Source organism: Protomyctophum bolini, assembly GCF_963924005.1.
Source record: "Protomyctophum bolini genome assembly, chromosome: 4".
Lineage (NCBI taxonomy): Eukaryota > Metazoa > Chordata > Actinopteri > Myctophiformes > Myctophidae > Protomyctophum > Protomyctophum bolini.
In genome coordinates this window covers 14,388,501-14,410,411 of record NC_137865.1, presented here as the reverse complement: position 1 = coordinate 14,410,411, position 21,911 = coordinate 14,388,501, and the positions used below count along the sequence as shown (strand labels likewise).

Here is a 21,911-nt window from a genome sequence, read left to right as displayed (position 1 = left end):
GGAGGAGACGCCACTTCCGCTTTATCGCTTGATCATCAACAGAGCTTCCGTGCTCCAGACTGTATGACACGTATGAGGCGCTCACCTATGACATGGTTCCTTATTAAGATCAATCAGGAGCTTGTTTACCATTGCTAAAAATATGTATATTTTGCTTGTATACGAACATGGGCCCAGCTAGCCTTCGGCTCTCTGCTCTTCCATGTCATGCCAGGTCAGACCAGGTCAGGGGAGGGTCAAATAAATCCTGCTGAGCTGTCTCCAAATGACGCACTAGACCAGACGGGGGTCACAGTCAGAGATATGGGAACGTTCAAACTAGTATTTTGACCTTTACTGGGCTTGTGTGTGTGTGTGTGTGTGTGTGTGTGTGTGTGTGTGTGTGTGTGTGTGTGTGTGTGTGTGTGTGTGTGTGTGTGTGTGTGTGTGTGCACGTGTGTGCACGTGTGTGTGCACGTGTGCGTGCAAGCATACCTGCATGCATGCACATTTTCACATTAATTCTAGCTAATGAACACACAATGTCCTTTCCGTCTTAGTTAGCACTGGAGAGGGTTGTCTTTATGTGTCTTTATTAACACAAACTGACGAATTTGAATCTGAAACCAAGCACAGGAAACAATCACATGCTATTTGCATCACCGAGAGTCTAACGTTAACACAGGTTAGTCCACATTCACAACAGTCTGGTTTCAGCTGTAATGGCTCGGTGTCTACTGACAGAGGGCAGTGTGGTGACCAGCAACACTAGCTACGTACTCCACTGTGTGTGTGTGTGTGTGTGTGTGTGTGTGTGTGTGTGTGTGTGTGTGTGTGTGTGTGTGTGTGTGTGTGTGTGTGTGTGTGTGTGTGTGTGTGTGTGTGTGTGTGTGTGTGTGTGTGTGTGTGTGTGTGTGTGTGTGTGTGTGTGTGTGTGTGTGTGTGTGTGTGTGTGTGTGTGTGTGTGTGTGTGTGTGTGTGTGTGTGTGTGTGTGTGTGTGTGTGTGTGTGTGTGTGTACATGCTGACGTTACATATCGTTCTGTTGGGCAGAAATCTCCATTTTCTAACTTGTTGTGTTAGAACAAGTTAGATGCATTCTACTACTACTACAGTAAAGCATAGATCATGGAGTGTTGATGTTTCTCTATTTAATGTTCATACATAGACATACATTGTACACTGATATATGCATAGTGCACTGCATAGTTTATGTAATTAGCTGTCTTGTGGTCGCCTCCTTGTGTTCATATTAGGTATAACTGCTTCCAGATGTGTGTGTCTCTCTCTCTCTCTCTCTCTCTCTCTCTCTCTCTCTCTCTCTTTCTGTGTGTGTTTGTGTCTTTGTCTTTCTCTCTTTCTCTCACTCCTTCTCTTTCTCTTTATGTCTTTCTATCTCTCCCTCCCTCCCCCTCTCTTTTTCCTCTCTCTCTGGCTCATTATCTACCTCCATTCTTCTCTTGTTCGTCCACTGCTGGAATCCCTTCCCCTCTGTCTCGTGCGCGCCCTGCGTCACACAAATGAATGGGGCACATGTGTTGCCATGGTGACAGCTGTGTTTGTGTGTTGCTGATTGGTTACAGATGTTATAGGTTGTTCCCACTTATTGGCTGTAGGTTACTGCTCTCCTTCTGGTCCTCAAGGAGTAACATTTTACACTTTAACTGAGCAATTAAAACACTAATGAAAACAGCCAATGGGGCTTAAGGGGCCAAATCCACTGGTGATCGATGAGGCGACCAATAGGACCTCAGGGCTTTACTTTACTTACAAGTACAAGAACACTATTTATTCTCAATGGTGGGAAGTAACTAAGTACATGTACTCAAGTACTGTAACTTGTAAAATACAATGTTGTGGTGTTTTTACTTTTCTAGACTACTACTAGCCTCAGAGACCACTCCACTACATTAACTAACTACGTTGGCAAATATTACTTTGCTTCATTGCAATAATTTGAGTATTTTGTTTACCAAGTTACAGGGTAGTTTTAGTTTATTGTTACTAAGCATCAACCCACCTCAGCTCTATTTAAAGCTATATCTTGTGCCACCCCTTAACCCTTATCCCAAAACGTATTTGCCATTTTTTACTATTTAAAAAAACCTTTTAAAATAGTTCAAATAGCTGATCTACAAGCTCACAACGTGTAGATGTACAGTAGATCGGCTAGTTGAACTATTTTAAAATGATTTTTTTCCCTGAACTGTATTTGGTTCCAAATTATATAAAAAAATCAAAGAATTTAGTTAAAGTATTGTTTGAATATACATACAGTACTATGAAAACATGGAGGACTTGGATGTGTTAAAAAATATATGGGACTATGAAAGTGTACTGTAAACAAGTAGATGGGTTGCTCTAAAACAATGTGTCATTGTACTGTCGTTTGTGATTGATTGTCTGAAAGAAATGTAGCACACACACACACACACACACACACACACACACACACACACACACACACACACACACACACACACACACACAGTAGTCTTCCACCCACTGTGCAAACTATCCACTCCTAATCTTTTATCTCCATTTCCCTCCTTTTATCTCACATTCTCATTGTGTCGGTTTTGATGTCTCTCTCTCTCTCTCTCTCTCTCTCTCTCTCTCTCTCTCTCTCTCTCTCTCTCTCTCTCTCTCTCTCTCTCTCTGCTCTGCTCTTCACTCGCATCTCTCAGAAAAGGAGAAAGACCAACTCTAGCGGGGGGGTGTGTGTGTCTGCGCGCACAGGGTGCATGCGTGTGTAAGAGAGAGAGGAGAGGAAAGGCAGGGAATTCTGTTCTGAGAGAAAACTGAATGCAATGGGTGGAGTGTGAGAGAGGAATGGAGGAGGGGAGGGGAGTTCTGGCGTTGGGAACAGATGTGGGCAGCGTGTCTCATTTTCCAACCTAAACTGCAGCAAGAAAGAGAACCCAAGACCCAGTCGACTGGATTACGCATCGGAATATTGGACTAGGAAACAGTCAACGGCTCTGTCTGCCTTGTACCTTCTGAGCTGTAGGATCTTTCACATTTAGCTGAATTCTGGGTTTTTAGAAGTATCGGTTTTCTTCTGATATTAGCCAAGTTTCTTCTGGACTCTGCTCTTGGACTATCATTTTTTGTTCAAGTCTGCATCAGCATTTGAACGGCACATACGACTTGCGTTGGCATTCGTTTGGGTCTCGTTGGGTTCAGTTCAGTTGCGTTGTTGTCACTCGGGGCACAGGGGAAAAGTAATTGCAGTGCTTTACTGCTTTTTGACACCACACGTCATTTTGTCCTCTCCCAGGAGAGCACGGGCCCTCCACCCTCTCCCTCACTAACGATCGTATTCCAGACAGCAGTGCGGGGACGAGAACCACAGACGAACAGCCATAGTTCTTAGAGAGAGAATGTTTTTTTTCCGGGATTCAGACCCACGGAGGTTCTTCTAGGATGTGGTGTGTCCGTTAGCACGCAGAAGAACCACCACCACCACCACAGTGTGGATTATTACTCTTGCATCTTGTGACAGTGGGCAGAGCGCTAAGCATGTACGAGAGACACAAGAGAAGGTACACCCTCTGTCCCAAGGGAGAGAGGACGGTAGACGTTGTCTTGATCAAGGTATGTGGCGCGTGCGTGTGTGTGTGTGTGTGTGTGTGTGTGTGTGGGGGGGGGGGGGGATCGTGTGCAGACTGCAGACACATTGAGAACCAGTGTGTAAGAGACTGTAGTTTAAAAGGGACAGTGAAATAAAGTTGGTGTTTTCAACTCATACTTCAGTCAACAGCAATGCTAACTAGCTGTAGCCCCTCACACTTTTTTTTTGTATATTTGCATGTTGTCTTGCGTTGGGGCTTTTGACCAAAAGCATTGCAGTTCACTGTATTATCTACGGAGATGCTGTTATTGGTAATCGTTTTATGGCAGGAGATTTTGTGCGGACTCCTGCCCACCCAAACAACATTAAGGAGAATATTATTTTGGCCAATATAAAAAGTGAAGTTAATCACTAGATAGAACGTGTCACTCTCCTGGGCCTTCAGGCACATGAACAAAAACACATGATGCATAGCCTGTGAGCTATAAGTTCAGGTGAGACTAGGTTTATTATACGCATGTGCAGCGGTACTATGTGGTCTTATGCACTGTACTCCATGTTGTTTCTCTGTGAATGTTGTGTGTTTTCTCCTTGAATGTCGTGTATCCTCTGCTCCGTCACCGCGTCGTTGTTTCTCTGTGTCAGGCCGTCCGTGTGTATATTCTCCGGGCTTCGCATCACAGAAAGGGAATCCACAGAGCTGGGTTGAAAATGCAGGCGTAGGGTCGGTGACGTGTCGCGGCCACGGAGCACGGGCGTAGGCGGCGCTTCCGCATGCGTCACGCTCTATGGCTTTCCCAACTGAACTGTGCACCAAGTGTGCGCTCGCGTGTAGCTGTCTCAAATGTAATAATAATAGATGTCAAGCGGCTGGCCACGTTGACGGTCTACTTAGGCTCACCTGATTCAGTGCATTTCCTCTAGCTGTCGATGTGTTAACGCTGATGTTGTAGCCAGGTGCTTTGTTTGCTCACAGCACCACCGCTAGGCTCTGCTGTCCTGAAGGGTTCTGTTTTTCCCCCGGGGAGATTGATATTATAACTCCCTACTGTAGCCTATAGCAGAGCCTGATAAATACGCCAAGATCAAATACTATATTCACACTTGCATTTACATTTTATAAATACAATGTGCTCAAGCTATTACTGGTCTCAATCTGTTTGTGACTCATCTGACTCAGGCGTTGACACTAAGGGTTTCCCACCTGCCCCTGGCAGGTAAATATAACTTAGTGGCAGGTGGCGTTTGCTTTCAGGTTGCCCGACCGGGCAAGTGCTCGTTTGAGAGGGGGCGTAACGGTCTATAAACACAACACAAGATATCTGTCTAAACACCTGAACGTGGACAGAGCCCTTTGTCTTCTGGTCTGTGGAATGTAAAATAAGAGCACTGTTTACCTACATTGTGTGGTTTTCACTGTTACTTAGACGAAAAAATAGAGTCCGCAACACTGGTATGAAAAACTCAGCTCCACTGGTTTATTTGACTCAACGTTTCCTAAGGGATCCTAAGGGATCGAAACGTTGAGTCAAATAAACCAGTGGAGCTGAGTTTTTCATCAAGGTTCAAGGTTAGCTTTATTGTCCCTTGCGGGAAATTGGTTTGCAGCCAGATCATAGTAACAAATACACACAAAACCACACAACAACAACATTCAATACAAGACTAAGAATTGATTGATTGATTGAAATATTTATTAACAGTTTGTAGAATTACAGTACATTTTAAGCACAAACTCAATACAGAGACTGTTAACTGTGAGTGGACGACCCAATTAAGCATTACACTTGTTTACAACAGGGTCCACATTGTTCAATTCATCAAGAACAGGGCACTAGAGACAGAGAATTCATGACATACAGTAGTAGCAAAGTCAGCAAAAGTGCATTAGTGGGCAGTTCATACCAGTGTTGCGGACTCTATTTTTTCCTCTTGTACTGCCTTTTGTCCAGCACCTGGGCTAGAGTGGAGGTGCATGCTCTATTACCTTTTTCACTGTTACTTAAACATATAAAATAACAAGTGTGAACCCATAGTCATATTCATAGATATGTAGGTATTTGGCATGACATTGAGCTATGACATTTCTTTTTATCGCTCAGCCCCAGAAAGTAAAAAATAAGTGTTAAATTGAACGGTAATTCAATTTCTGCGTATCATTTTATAATGGACGATTTACTACTTTGGGCAAGTAGAACTGTAGAACCTGTAGGCTACTTGCCCGACGGGCAAGTGACTCTGAGACCTTAGTGTCAACTCCGGTAACTGAAATAGACATTTACGGCCATAGGGACCATCCACATCCATATATCAATTGCGCAACATAATACCAATACAATATATATTATTATTTATACAGTAATAATATGCATAATGTACACAAAGATCCAATGCAAAGTAATTACCTATATTAATTTTTTGTCAATTGATTTAAACTTATAATATGAATATGAATACTCATCTTTTGATATTCATGGCAAACCCGAGCTGGCCTACAATATAATCAATGTGACTAATTGATGTTGGAACTTGAATCCCATCACTCCTGTTTTCTACAAACAGCTAGAAATGTGTCAGGATCCTGTTTCCTCATTCTGCTTTCCCCACAACCTCAACATACACAGTGGAAACGTTTGGATCTACATTATCCCACGGCCAATACAATATACTGATCTGCAATGATGTTGCGATGCGTCACGTTGTGAGCTTGATCAGCTATTTTCAATACAATTCTTTTTTTCTTTTTTTTAATGGAATTTGAAATTGTAATCCTTGGGAAATACAAATGGGTCTCGGCCCAGTGTTTGGAAACGCTGATCTCTTGAGTGTGAGATCTAGCCGGGTGGAGCATGTTCCACAGCTGCGTTCTGGACCCATGTCCCCTCCCTCTTGTCTTCTGAGTGTGAGTCAGTGAGGGAATACAATGCAGTTGATTCTGCTACGGGTGTGTTAAGTGTCTGTGCGCATGCATAGTGTATGTGCGTGCATGTGCACGTTTGGCTGCTAGATTTAAAGCCCCCATGCCTAAGTAGCTCGCTGTACCATGTCCAGACCTGCCTGCGTCAGAACTCCATGTTGCTTGTATCTAAAGACTCAGTTATACTTAAGTTTTTTGCCAGTGTTGTGCTGCAGTAAATGGCAGATCTACAAGCTCACAACGAGTCACGGATGTGGTGCTTTGCGAGCTTGTAGATGTGCTATTTACGGCACACAACACCGGCGTACAACTAAGCAAAACATCAGACTTAAGCTAGCAAAGGAACCACTCAGTAATGTATCAGCAGCCGACATGCTGGTCTTGAGCTGTTCATTAGCTGATACAGCTAATCATTTCAGATCGTTTCTTAATTCTTTCTATGCCAACTAAGAGAATTCTCGTACTTTCCCTCTACACCAGTTGTATGCCAACCATGCAAATTCTCGTAGATAAAGCTTTATATCAAATATGAAACGGTTTAGCTGGAGTTAGAGTTGTGCACACGTATCCCATAGAGTCCCATTAAACGTACAATTTTCATTATTTTCTTTGAAAAATAGTGATCATCATCCATCCGAGGTTCGGATTTTTCATCGCATCACGCACAACATATTAACGTTTCTGGTGAAAGATAGACAGAAAATCAGAAGTGAAAGGGACCTGGATGCCCACTCTGCCTGGTTGGTGTTTACGGCCACGTATGTAACATTCAACATGCATGACAGCATAAGCCGCTCCCATTGCTGTTTATATATTTAGAAAATAAAAAGCCATGGGTTCTTGTGTGTTTACGTAACGGGGCGCTGGTAGCTGACCAGAAACCCGGTAGTTGACCACAAAATGTCCCTGGTTAGATACCATCATACCGACTGGAGACCTAGCGCTGCATGTCCTCTTCTTTGGTCTCTGTACTAAAAAAGCAAAAAAAATATATTATCCAAGAAAGTGTGTAGCCTGCTGATCTGCTATAAATTACATGACACCAGGCATAATGATGAACATATCCTTATCACACTGAATACTGGGCATATGTATGTTTGGACTAGTCCTTACCCGTTCTAATATACTTAATTACTTACGCCTACTGCATGCCCCTTCTGGGGCATAGGCGATCTCCAGGCATCTCTGTCTTGGGCTGTTCTCTCCAGCTGGTTCCAGGTCGTCTTCATAGTCTTGATGTCTGCCTCCAGGTCTCTGCACCAGGTGTTTCTAGGGCGACCCCTAGAACCCTGTGGGTTCCATGTTAGGGCTTGTCTTATGATGGTACTTGCATGGCCTATCCATCACCATCTGCGTTTCCTTACCTGTTCTAATATGAACACCACATTCTGTACAGTGTGGGTAATGCGATGTAATACTGTAGATTACATTATTGATTGAGAGGGAATTGTTAACGGATGATCTTGGGAAGTTGGTTTGGGCACAAATTTAATTTACGTTATTATTAGACAAGTGGTCTGCGAAGCATTCCCTGGGGGGCGGGGTCTGTGTATTGCTGGGACTCACATAAATACGTGTGTCTGACACACTCACACACACACACACACACACTCACAGCGCCCTGGACAGTGCACAGTACAGACAACACTGACAGGCCGGGGGCGGGTCTTTACGCAGCCCTGTCGGGATATAATTGATCCGATTTTATCCTGATGTTCATGTTATCACATTTGGTGCAGTAGCCTGTAACATTGTCCTTTGCTTTGACTGCTTAGAGTCAGGCAGGAGATCTGTAAGAGCGCGTGACCACCAGGCTTTCAGCTGCCTGTCTGCCACGCACCCCCCACCACGAAGCCTGCGCTGTTTCACACGCGTTTGGTCTGACGTTATACCGAGTGACGTTCGAGCATTGCAAACGTGTCAAATGGCTTTAGTATGCGCCATGTCGGGGTGAACTCTTCCCCGTGAGTTTGCTGTTGCCTCAGTGAGTGAGTGCATGCGTTGCACTGGGTGACTGGTGTGTATACGGAAGGGACAAAATATTAGCTATTATAGTTAATAAACAGCGTTGAAGTGGTACAATTGAAAAAAGGGCTTGGAGAGTCCGTGCATAATGGAGTGGTCTGTGTGCAAAATGCAGATCAACTGGGCAAGGCAGTGGAGTGGAGGAGCAGTGGGCCATAGGACAGACAGACCTTTGCTTAGTTATAATAGGATGACTATCGCCACATTGTCACTGAGACACACAGACAACTCGTATATTTGCATCAAATTGTAACTGTGCAGTACACTGCATTGTGCTGCATTTGAATACACTGTTCATGAATATATACTGTCCCTCCCAAATAAACAAATGCATTAAAAGGAAAAGGTCTGGTCTAAACCAGTTCTGCCTGTCTACAGAGATCGTGGCACAAAGCAGGTTGTTGTTACTATCAGCTATAAGTACATGTATACATACAGTATGCACTGAAACATTACCAATGTCTCTGAGAATTTTGAAATCTGGTATAACCTTTGTAAAAATTTAAATACAATAAGCTGTCAAAGGCTGTGTATAAGGACTGCAGGTCACCTGTGTGATCCGTGTTTTCTTTTGAACTGCACGCTTGGCTGATAACTATCCAGTGCAGTGTCTTCCTTCTCTGATAGATATACAAGAACATCTGCTTATAATAAGCGGACATGGCAACAACGACAGCTGTCTCCATAGATGCGGGTGTGTCAGCTATACTCAGCTGTCACAGTCTGCAAGTTGGATTAATTGCATTAGCAGCCATGACAGCCATCTAAACACACACAGTTATTACATCCCCATTTCCCTGCTTTAATACTAGAACCATGTTGTAAACTGGGATCAGATCCACAGACTAAGAGCTGCATTCTTCTTTAAGTATGAGTGAGTCTACAGTGCAATAATAGCCCATAGGGATCTTTTTCATTAGGTTGGCCCACACCGCAGCTGCACCCATTCCTATTCCTACGCTGCTTTGTGTTGTCAGACTGGCAAACCCATCAATTGTGCTGCTGCTGATGAGCATGACCCTTTACTGCTCTGTAAAGTGTAGAGGCCTCTCTGTGTAGTTCCTTCCTCTGATTGTGCCCGATATACTTCTATAATGCATCCATATTAAGGATGCGTTGCTTACAGTAGGTTAACCACTTGAACCCCAGCATCCCTATACTGCGGGGGAACGTTGGCAAAAAATAGCTGCATCTACATGGCAAAGACATTTTGGTGTGTAGAAATTCGTCAACGGAAGTACAGTTGCAACGTGGGTCCGTTTTTCTAAGAATAGAGGTTTTAAAAAGTATCCAGGTTACAGTTAAACGTTATCCACATTGGCCCTGGCCTCACTTTTCTTTTCAAGATATTAATTAACATTGCTTTTTCATTTTCAAAAGGATCAAAAAACGATGAATCTGCTGTTTTCGCTTTTTGTTGTTTCACAAAACTCAGCCGCTTTAAGTGTATTCTTAACCGAATCTGTGCCAGAACGAGAATAGCTACTGTACCCCACTGTGCCATCCATAAAATAAATATAATATATTTTTTTTCACATGGTAGAAACACCTACATCCCGCGTGCACGTCAGATCGAGGGAATGGACGGACGGACATTAGCCAAATATTGCAGATCTGCAAGCTTGTAGATCGGCGATTGTTTTGCAAAGAGATTTTGGGCTTAGGCGGAAAAAGTGGCCCAAGTACTGTTGGAGTTCAAGTCCAGTTCTCTTCAGACTGCAGCGGTCTAAACGCACCACATACGGTTGAGCGGAGTTCCCTCAGGGCCCTCTAGTGTCTCCTCTGTTTTCCATTATCGTGGGGAAAGCTTTGGCTGAAAATAGCCGGTCGACAAGCCCGGCGGAGGTTATAGTGAGCTCTGAAGGACTATTCATACTCCAGATAAGGTGACCACCGAAAACTACAACGACTCACCGCTCACCCAAACACATCTCTCTGTTTTTACTAAGCACTGTTTCGGTGGTCACCTTATCACCTAAAACTGGAGTATGAACAGGCCTTTAACAGGCAGGCAGGCACCCACTAGTATCTATAGTTCCCATCAAAGAAAACAGCAACACTTTTGTCTTTGTCTACACAGACTGCACTCTGCATGCATGCTTTACACACATTAATGAGCCTGACCAGGAACACATTGATAAATGAGAGCCATTGACTCTAGCAGGATGCTGCCGATAGACAGAGCATAGAGAGAGACGCATAACAATAGGCGTATTGAGACGAGTGGACAATGGAGTCATTGGCTAGCGTGGACGATCAGACAACTCAAAGATGACCTCACTCCGCTGGTTTCTGCCCACAGTGTGTGGGTAGTACACGACATGTGTGTTTGTGCGCGTGCGTGTGTGTGTGTGTGTGTGTGTGTGTGTGTGTGTGTGTGTGTGTGTGTGTGTGTGTGCGTGTGTGTGTGTGTGTGTGTGTCATGTGACATTCTTTTTATTATGCACTAGAACTGGACTTTCCGAGGGGAGGCATAATCTGCAAAATGCATGTTGTTGGTTTTCATAGACCGCCTTAAAATGTCTGCATGTCTCAGTTTTTGCACAAGCATCAAAGAGTGTGTGTGTGTGTGTGTGTGTGTGTGTGTGTGTGTGTGTGTGTGTGTGTGTGTGTGTGTGTGTGTGTGTGTGTGTGTGTGTGTGTGTGTGTGTGTGTGTGTGTGTGTGTGTGTGTGTGTGTGTGTGCGCGCGCGCTCGTGCGCTGCTACACCACCCTAAGTTGCACCCAGTGCACCACACCAAAGAACTCCAGGATTTTCTCAAAGGGCAGTGACTGGAATGTTCACGATCAAAATGATGTAAATCTGGTGTCCACCCCGTCTCTCTCGGTCTCTTTCCCATGTACGTGTGACATGGGCTTGAAAAAAGCTTCTTGCATGATAGCATTCCTCATTAAAAGAGTAGCCAGAAGCTATACTGCACCACACTGCTTGCTATCACATTCAGAGACGTACTGTTTTAAAGATGAACACCCCCCCCCCCCCCGTTAGTCAGAAGTAAACGATATTCAATTCAAAGATAAAGTTAATCTTTTAGTTTTGTAATATACTGTATAATATACAATATGTAAACTGTGTGTGTGTGTGTGTGTGTGTGTGTGTGTGTGTGTGTGTGTGTGTGTGTGTGTGTGTGTGTGTGAGAGAGTGTGTACGTGCGTGTACACATGCATGATACCGAAGTCCCCCTCCTGAGCCTAGACTCCCATGTCTGTGACACTGCACCCCTGTCTCTTACTGAGGGGGTGGAACAATGACTTACTTGTGACCTTGGTGTGCGTGCCTATGTGCGTACATGCGTGTGCGCGCGCGTGTGTGTGTGTGTGTGTGTGTGTGTGTGTGTGCGTGTGTGTAAGATAACTTGTTGGTGGAATCCAACAGCCACACGTTAACCGTGAACAATGTGTGTAAAGTATGCGTGACAGAGTGACAGTGACGAACGCTTCCACACAAACAACCGTGTCATCACTTCACACACATGAATAATAACAATGTTATGTCCTTCTTCTTCATGTCCTTAATCTCCTCATCAGATCCAGAGAGAAGAGTCTTTCTACGAGCCGAGGTCTTGCCCTGCCGAGCCCCCCTGCGCCCCGACACTGACCGCTACATCGCTACCATGCACAGGTAGGCTTTTTTTACACTAGTTTGGGTCCAGAGCAAACGTCAACATTTCTCATTTGCGTCTTGAGCTAAAAACCTTGGGAACCACTGCTCAATGCTGCTACATTTGCACGCACGCCAATACCGGAATGATCGTTATAATGTGATTGAGGCATTGACATTTGTAGCATTAGAGCTATGCATTGTGCGTCCAGCCCCAGAGCAAATATGTGGACCCACCACCACCACCACCCACCATAGCCATAAACTTAACATGCAACTAACAAGAACAAGCTGTTACCAGAACTCCCACCACCGGCAGTCTCCCCAGACTCGTCAATGAACACACCCCGTCCCATAGCTTGGCTGCACACTCCTTTCCCCTCCTTTTCTGCACTGTGTTTTCGAGTATCACACTTTTCTTGATACATTCTCTTGAGTTCATCATTTGATTTGCATACTTTTTGTGAATATTATGATCTGGGAGATTTGTTTCTCGGCATCATGAATTGGTGAGAATTATTATAGGGGTTACAGTGTGCAGCATTACTGTGAAGCAGTCCCATACTACTATAAATATAAATGTAAATACTTTCTATAATACTTTCTGAAGTTGCTATTTCTTTTGGGAAAATATTCAGACAGGAGCACATTAAGAAACCCAGAAGGAATCCCACAAATTGTTTACATGAATAAAAGAAAACAGCTAAACAAAACAAAACAATCGTATTCACGTTTCGATTACCCCGAGTTGGACCATACCCCAATTTTGGAAATTAAGGTCAAATCAGTCAGTATTGCCCTAACCACTTATACTTCATCTATTCACACAATGTGAAACAATTTGGAAACGTTTTGACCACCTAAAATGACCTGCCAAATATAGGGTGGATGCCAGGCGATGAAAGTGGTCAATTCGAGGTTGATTTGCATATATGCAGAGAAGCATTGCACTGTAGTTGAACCCTCTGTTCTGTGATGGTATTTAAGATTAAATGGATTAAAAGAAGTGACATAATACTGGGGTTGATTGGTTTGATAAGAAGCTTCTTATCACACTGAAGGAAGCCTTTTGAGCAACCAACAGATTAGTAGTAGTAGTCTTTTGTAGTTTGACAGTTCTGTCACATGGCATTTGGTTCCTTCCTGGTAGCGGCTCAACAGAAGCACGTGAAACGTCTCGGAGACAAAACCTGCATCCTCCTACTAGTGAAACCATCATGACGCTTCAGATTAGATTGATTAGATTCAGCTGCTGATCTGTCTGCATTATGTCCTGAGTCATATTGTGTGTGTGCGTGCGCACACGTGCACATTTATGGTTGCGCATTTTGGTTCTGTGTGTTCCCAGAAACTAACAACATTACAGTCAGACCTCATAAGGCCTGTCTCTCGGTAGAATTACATTAACTACAGTACATTACATAGAATTAACAGGAAAAGGAGAAGGAGCATCTGGGGTTTGATTCCACCTCCACAGTGCCTCCGGCCTGGCCAGGGCGGTACTATCAACACTGTTTATTTCCTATTTTTTTGCGCGAGCGAGTATGGGAAGTCAGGTGGGGAGGACGGTCTCCCAGAAGCACCGGTCTACACCCTCCCTAGACCAACAGTGGAGGTGGCAGTGACTGTGACAGTCATGGACTACCGTATATGCATGCAGGAATTGGCTACAACTAAATTAGGGAGAGAAAGAAAAAAGTAAAGCATGAACAGGAAAGGAACATGACATGGCGTATCTCTGTGACACGCATACAGAAGACATACGCTCACCCATGTGAAAAATTATAGTGATGATGAAATTACATTTCCCTGTGATTAATAATGTTTGACTTAATCATCGTCAGACCAGACTCTCACAGCCCTGCATTGGTTCTCTTCTCTCAAACGGCTGTGACTGTGAGGGTTTCTGCACGTGGTGATCTTTACTGTTAACCTAGCTCTGAGAGTGTCAAAATTAACTCTTAGCCGCATGAACCCCATCATACCCTATTCTACGTATGCCATTTGGCGAAAGAGGCCAAACATTTTGCGAAAATAGCAGCTCATCATGTTTTGTGAGCTTGGCTATATTCCAAGTAATTGTAGAGGGGGGAAAAGGTGGGGGCCAAGGATAGAGCTCTGGACAATTAGATTTATTTGATTTGATTTTACATTTGAACAAATGTATATATAAAATAAATATACAGTATACATACACGTATGCATTAGTTCTTTCCTAGGAACGATGACCGGTAGTTGTTGTGGAGGGTTTACCTTACAGTAGGGTTTAATTTTTTTATTTATTAAGCTTAAGCAGATACAGGCTATGAGAAAAACACATTCAAAGAGCCTATCAATGATCTGCAGCTACTCGTATATGGCGTATATTTAAACTGAATGTTGGATGAATGACAGTCCTTGAGCTTTGTGGGATTACAGTCACATACTGAGGAGGCCTTCTTGAAGGCGTGAACACTGCTAGATGTAATATCTCCAACAACTTGTTAACAGCTTGAGGATTTTGCTGTTAATGTGATGTTTTTATGCACTGTGCTCCTGTAAGAGAGGACAGTTACACTATTATTAGTTATGGCATCAGTGAGGAAATAACACACAGCAGAAACCAGCGAGGACTCCCACTGATCATATGATGAATGGATTTTGATGCCAATTCTTTCTTACTTTTAGTCGAGTCAATTTTGAATACTGGACTTATACTTGCAACAAGTAGTTGTACACCTACATTACAGAAGTGAGTACTTCTTCCACCACTGCTTGCACAGTGCAGAAACAATACTGAGTATGAGATCTAGATCCCCCACCACCACCACCACCACCTCCTCCTCCGGGCTGGTTCATGTTGTCGTTGTGTGGTGTCACTGTGTGAGTGATATGAGGTCAGTTTCCTGTCTGAGGGATTGCATCCAGCAGTGCAACACTCTCAGTCTGTACAACAGCAGCATGGTTGGTACAGTATACTGTACTGTAGAATGATAGCTCAGATCTGTACAACAGCAGCATGGTTGGTATACTGTACTGTACTGTAGAATGATGTCTCAGATCTGTACAACAGCAGCATGGTTGGTATACTGTACTGTACTGTAGAATGATGTCTCAGATCTGTACAACAGCAGCATGGTTGGTATACTGTACTGTAGAATGATGTCTCAGATCTGTACAACAGCAGCATGGTTGGTACAGTGTACTGTACTGTAGAATGATGTCTCAGATCTGTACAACAGCAGCATCGATGGTATACTGTACTGTAGAATGATGTCTCAGATCTGTACAACAGCAGCATGGTTGGTACAGTATACTGTACTGTAGAATGATGTCTCAGATCTGTACAACAGCAGCATGGTTGGTATACTGTACTGTAGAATGATGTCTCAGATCTGTACAACAGCAGCATGGTTGGTATACTGTACTGTAGAATGATGTCTCAGATCTGTACAACAGCAGCATGGTTGGTATACTGTACTGTAGAATGATAGTTCAGATATGTACAACAGCAGCATGGATGGATTGTATACTGTAGAATGATATCTCAGATCAGTGCTTCTCACACTGTTTCATGACAAGGACCCCCATAACTCTGAGAGGGCACAAATGGAACCAAAATGTTTCCATCTGTGCCCTCTGTATACAGTATGAGGGTCCATTTGGAACCCCCCTCAAGGACCCCTGAGGGTGAGAACCGCTAGCTTACAGTAGGTTGACTAAGTTTAGGAAACATTTTGAATGCCAAAAGTAGTCGGGAGTCGTTAACGTACAAATTATTATGCTCTGGTGACATTCTACATCTAACAAATAAATGGATGGTGCAGCAGCAGCAACATAATACTGTATGTACAATGCTTTGGGATAATGATGTTACTGTGATGCTCTGTGTCCTTTACTGTGCAGACCTGCATTCATCAGCCCAACAACACAGAGAGGACGAGGAGCGGGTGTCTGTGTGCGTGGTACAGACAGACACACCCAGGCCCACAGTCACTGATCTGGACGACGGTGTCTTCAAAAAGGTGTGAATGGACACACACACACAAACACATGTGCGTGCGTGCGCAAACACATGGATTTAAGATCTCAGACATCACCGTCATTTTGATTCCATAGAAGTCAGCATGTCTTCTATGACAGCATGTTGCACAGCAAAAGTCTACATAAAATATGACTTCTGTGCAGATATTCCATTAATGTCTGAACAACACACAGATCCGATCTGATCACTTGCTATTAAAGGTAGCGTAAGTCATTTTCCTTTGTTAAAATAAGGGATAATCATCTCTATTGTGATAGCTAGCAATCATTGCTATAGCTTGTTTGTTCAGTAGCAGGGGTTGGGAGAGAGTCAGGATCCAGTCTGTTTACCTTTTAGCATTGCTCCGGCTGGTATGGAGAGCCCCCGTCCCCATCAGCGATGGGATTTTTAAAATCCAGCTCCGTTGAGCCTCCATTATAACCCCATTTTCAAAGCGCCGTATCTCCAAAGGTTCGAGAGCTGTCCATGGTGGGCCGCCGCGCACCCGACGATCGTAAATGTGTGAGCAAATGTGAGTGGTGTTGACTCCTTCACAAAGGCCCCCACCTTCCTGTTTAACCTGGAAGGGAAACAAGCTCCGTAGAATGAGAGCGGACGGGTGGCATTTCGGCAGTGTGTGCATGCTAACAACAAACTATGAGTACTACCAGAGTATACTGTTTTAACCTTTTAACAAAATAACTTTAAACCAAAAACATATCTACCTACCTTTAACGGTGTGAGTCCTAAAGAGCGCATTAAAGAAACCCATGAGATTTGCCTGCAGGCTGAACACAGTTTGAATCCAACATGTCGACGGAAGGCTGTTTCCCATTAGAAAAGGTCTCGGGGCGGGTGGCGTTCGGCGGGTATCCCTATATGCACATACCTCACACCTCCTTTCACATGGATTTGACGTCAAAGACCAGCAGCTGGCAAATTACACTTGGCAGCTTTTTGTTCATGTGAGGTTTATAGAAACAGCCATGCCTACGTAGGGGCCTACCTACACACGCTTCTAAAAATAAGTTTGATTTGGAAAACTTCTGGGGCGAATGAACGAGGGCCAGGCTGGCCCCAGGGCGGTGTTACGCAACGGTCTTGGTTAAAAACACGAGTCACCTCCACAGCTCAGATGCAAGAGGAGAAGTAAGAGGCCCAAACTAGAGATGTACAAATACCGCATTCTTCCTTCCCAATACCGATTCTGATCGATAGTACCGGTCGATACAGAGTACCAATCCGATAACAGTGTGTAATTCAAATCTACAGCAGTGGTTCTCAAAGTGGGGTCCAGAGACTCTAAAGGGTTACTTGAGGGGGTTCCAAATGGACCCTTACAGGTCTGTAACTCTGAGAGTGTACAAATAGAACCAAATGGACCCTTTTCCGATACTGGTATCGGTAAATCCAAACAACTCTAGCCCAAACAGCTCTGGTGTGTATATATATATAGTCTGTTCTGTTCCCATCCCTCACAGGGAAAATAGTCAATCTAGAAGCTCAAGTGCGTCCCATTTTGTTGTGTATTTTATATTTACTTGTTTGATTGTTCATCGCACTAATGTTAAATGTTCTTTTCATATATCTAAATTGCTAATTACTATTTTTAATCTATCAAAAAGTAATTTGTGTTTAATAGTTCTATTTATTTGTTTGCTTATAAGTTAAATCTTCTCGAAGTTTTTTCTGACCGATTCATGAATTTATTTTGCGCGACAAAAATATCATTAAAAAAGATCAGTAATCGGTGGGCTAGGAGACAGTAGGACTTTCCAAAAACACGTGACGTCGGTTGGAGCTCTGTAAAAAGGGAGACGGAACAAAATGGAGAGAATATGCAGACGAGAGAGGGGAAAAAGAAGTGAGTTAACGACGGTGGAAGAGGGGAGACGAACAGACAGTTTGACTGACAGGTCAAGGGACAGAGAGAGACGGTCCATTACGGTCTCTCTGTGATGGTCTGTGTGACTCACTGTGGTGGAAAGTAACTAAGTCAGTGTACATGTCATGGCTGTCGGGAAGAATCCTCTTATCTCCATATTCTGACTTTTTTCTTTTTTTTTTACCCATTGAGACCTGAGACCAGATTCTACAAATGTCTTAGTTTTCTGAAAAACCTATGTTTCTATGCCAGTGGTTCTGGCCAACTATTTCATGTCAAGGAACCCAAACATTTTATGTAATTTGACCCATACCACCATCAAAAAATCTGTTGTTCCAGGGACCCCCCCAGAAGCAAAGATATGAGTTTTCACAAATTTTCTAAAATTGCATAACTACAAGCTCGTAGCACGGCACTCTGTGCTGCTATTTTTCAAAAGCTGAAGTTTAAAATAATGGTTAAAGTGGTTAAAAGCTAAAGTGACACAGATGCGTTCCAGGTCTTATTAACTCCCTCCTTGATCATACTGCAGCGTCACACAAAAGCGTCATAAGTAGCAGATCTGCAAGCTCTAAAAACCTTTTCCAGTAAGACAAGACATCTCACACGCTCCAACAACGTATGCACGTGTGCACTCACAGCAGTGTGACAGCGTCACCGCTGGAGTTACAGGATTATGACAACACCTTGTGGAAAAATAACTTGTCTAGATAGTGAGTCACCAGTTTTGAGGTTGTAGATCTCGATCTGTTACTTTTGCTGCTTTTGAATTTGAATCCTGAAAAATTACAGTTTTGTATATGTGAGGTTTCCACCCAACAGATGATTTACTCAAGTGCTACTGTATTTAAGTACATCTCAGAGAAAAATATTGTACTTTTTACTTCAATTATTTGAACATTTTAGTTACTTTGTAGATTCTGTTTCTCATTACAATAAACATTATACAAGTAGTTCCGCCCAAGCAATCTGATTGGTTGAAATAGGCTCTCTACATATGCACATTTGCAACCCAAATGCACTTCTATTGAATATCTTAATTACAGTGAGAGTGAGCTAACAGCTAAGTTTTGTTTATCTGTGTGTTCAAGTTTTCTAGCACACACATCTCAATCGGACTCAGACACAATATATTTACAGGAAAACAGAGATAATACTGGCAGAAAGATATTTGAGTAATTTCTTTTATATATTTTTTATATACTCCACCTCGTTCCTGACCGCATCATTGTCATGCCGACAATAATCACCATAATGTACAGCCTTGGGTGTAATAATGCTTAATTAACCACTTAAGCCCTAGGATTTCCGTTATACATTATTAAAACTTGTGAAATGGGCATTCTGCTTTTATGCTGTTAGCACTATAAGTATATTTTGATGTCAATCTTTTGTACTTTTACTCAAGTACTGTACATTTTGAATATCTGTTTACTACTTTACTACATCATCTCTACATGGTGGTAACTGGTAATGATGACTCTTACTTAAGTAAAACTAAATGTGAGTACTGGTGACTCACTGCTTCTAGAAGAGCTCTTTTTCCACAAGTGTGTTCTCATAATCCTGTAACTCCATGAGACGCTGTCACCAGTGTTGCCAGATTTAGAGAGACATAAGCAACAAGGTCTATGAAAACAGTCCCAAAACAAGTGACTAACACATAAGAACTTTAAACCTACATACATTGACTATTTGAAAATATCAGATCTGCAAGCTCACAATGCGTCGCGATGTGTTGTGAGCTTGTAGATATGCTATTTTCAAAAGTATCTTGGGAGAAAAGTGAAAACATTTTAATAACACAAATCTGGCACAAAATGTTTTCAGATGGGGATACGCGCGCGGACTGATTTGAGTCGCTTAAATAATAAGCGGACATGGCAACACTGGCTGTCACACTGCTTTGCTGTGAGTGAGCACGTATTTGTGTGTGCGTGAGTGAGGCAGTGTTTCCCTCTAGAACTGTTTCTTGGCAAGCCGGAAAAAAACCTTTTGGACCGTTTGATAATAAAAAAAGCTCTCGTTAAAAAAGAAGAAAAGGGGGGTTTTGAACCAGAAAATGGGATGGGAGGGTCCTTCTGTAGGGCAGGTCAGGGGAACTGCACGAAGGCAGCCCCAAGTGTGTGCACGTGTCTATGTGCACGCATAACTAGGGGCCCTTTTCTTCTTTACAATAGTGCACTTTGTCACATTTTGGGCGCACACAATGCTTTTTGGAACTTTCAGATCTCTCTCTCTCTCTCTCTCTCTCTCTCTAACTCTCTCTGATGTTTCTCTCCCCAGCCGTACCCGGTCCTTGACCACAGAGAACGAGGGGTCCGAGTGTCCTGGTCGTCCACAGAGGATACCCCTGTCCAGTCAGTGGGAAACCCCACAGCCCCCTGGAGGAGCTCTGGAGGAGAACCCTGGAAGTCAGAGACAGGAGGAGGAGGAGGAGGGGAGGATGAAGAGAGGAAGGACCAGCTGTCAGAGAACCCGGTGTCGTCTGCCATCCTGCGAGCGTCCATCCGCTCTCTGTCCCCGTTCCGCCGCCACAGCTGGGAGCCTGGCCGGAACAACAGCACCGGGGAGATGGACGCTTCACACCGCAGGTGAGAGGATACACGTTTAGTGCACACACACACACACACACACACACACACACACTCATCTGATATCAAATATCGTTGTTGTCGGGCAGAAACCTTGTATCTCCATAATTCAACGCCCTACTTGATCACACTACAGCGTCACACAAAAGCGTCAAAGGCAGCAGATCTACAAGCTCAAAACGAGGTTGTAGATCTGCTACTTTTGCTATTTTTGAGTTTGAACACTGAAAAGTAGCAGTTTTGGACATATGAGGTTTCCACCTGCTGCTTGTCGGTAGCAGTGAACGTGTGCATGCATGCATGTGAGCGTGTGTGTCCTTCGCAGGCTCAGTCGGTCACTCTCTGAGGTTTGGAGTGTGTTTTACTAAAAGACACATATAGTAACACGGGATGTTTATTGTGTGTAGTCTATACAGTCAACTCTCAAGAGCTCTCTCTCTCTGTGTGCGTGTGTGTGTGTGTGTGTGTGTGCGTGCATGCGTGCGTGTGTGTGAGCGTGTGGTGGGAAAAAGCCCTGCTGAGGTCACGAGGTCGACCAGTGAACTCTGAACAGCTGTGTTTTGCGGAGTTGTGATGAGAACTCACGCCGAGCCGTCACAATGTGTCCGTCAGCAGTTTACAGTCAGAAATTATCACGCTTCACATAGGATTATATCATTCATTATTTTGATGTGGAATTATAATGAAGCCATTATATCAGGAAGCAGCCTCAGTGATTGCATTAAATTAGATTAGATATCCTTTATTATCCACATGAGTAAATCGTTCTGTTTGGCCTAATGGCTACATTCGTTCATTCATTTGGGTAAATCTCAAAGTGCTAGTATGAACATTTGCATAAAATCCATCACACCACTGTAAAACGATCTAAGAAATCAGAAACAAAACAAGCCTAGAGGTAAAACCAGTGTTGCTAAAAAACAATAATGCTTTGTTAAAAAAGTATGTCTTGTCTTTAGTCCTCTTGTTAGTCAGACAATAAAAACAAGAAGTCATTCATGAGTTAATTTATGTCCAGCTCGGAAGTTCTCAAGTTCCCTGTTTAACTACATGAACCGTAGTCAACCCAAAGCTGACCATGCGTTGGGAGCGTGTAGACACATTTTCTGCAAAGAGATTTGGTGCAGAGAAGCCCTGGGGGGACAATGAAGTAATAGTACAATAGTACAACCAATGTTGATCGGATGAATATAATTTTAATTAAATTATTTCTTGCCAGACACTCACAAGTATCTGAACTCATTTTGGACTGATGAGGCCGATAGATACAAGAGCATGTACAGAGCAACAAGAACCTCAAAAGGGGTTCCCGTCCTGAATGGGAAGAGAAGAGA

The 21,911-nt window shown here is 43.4% G+C and overlaps 1 protein-coding gene across 4 annotated transcripts in view; it reads left to right on the top strand.

Moving 5' to 3' along the window:
* The window catches only part of LOC308314218 (uncharacterized protein), a 79,367-nt gene that overhangs the window by 13,099 nt on the left and 44,357 nt on the right, over positions 1 to 21,911 (top strand). For all 4 annotated transcript variants that reach the window (XM_080761717.1, XM_080761715.1, XM_080761714.1 and 1 more), the window contains exons 4-6: positions 12,023 to 12,116; positions 15,981 to 16,099; positions 20,270 to 20,577. In XM_080761717.1, the coding sequence (XP_080617843.1) occupies positions 12,023 to 12,116; positions 15,981 to 16,099; positions 20,270 to 20,577 (521 nt within the window). The remainder of the gene's footprint in view (positions 1 to 12,022; positions 12,117 to 15,980; positions 16,100 to 20,269; positions 20,578 to 21,911) is intronic.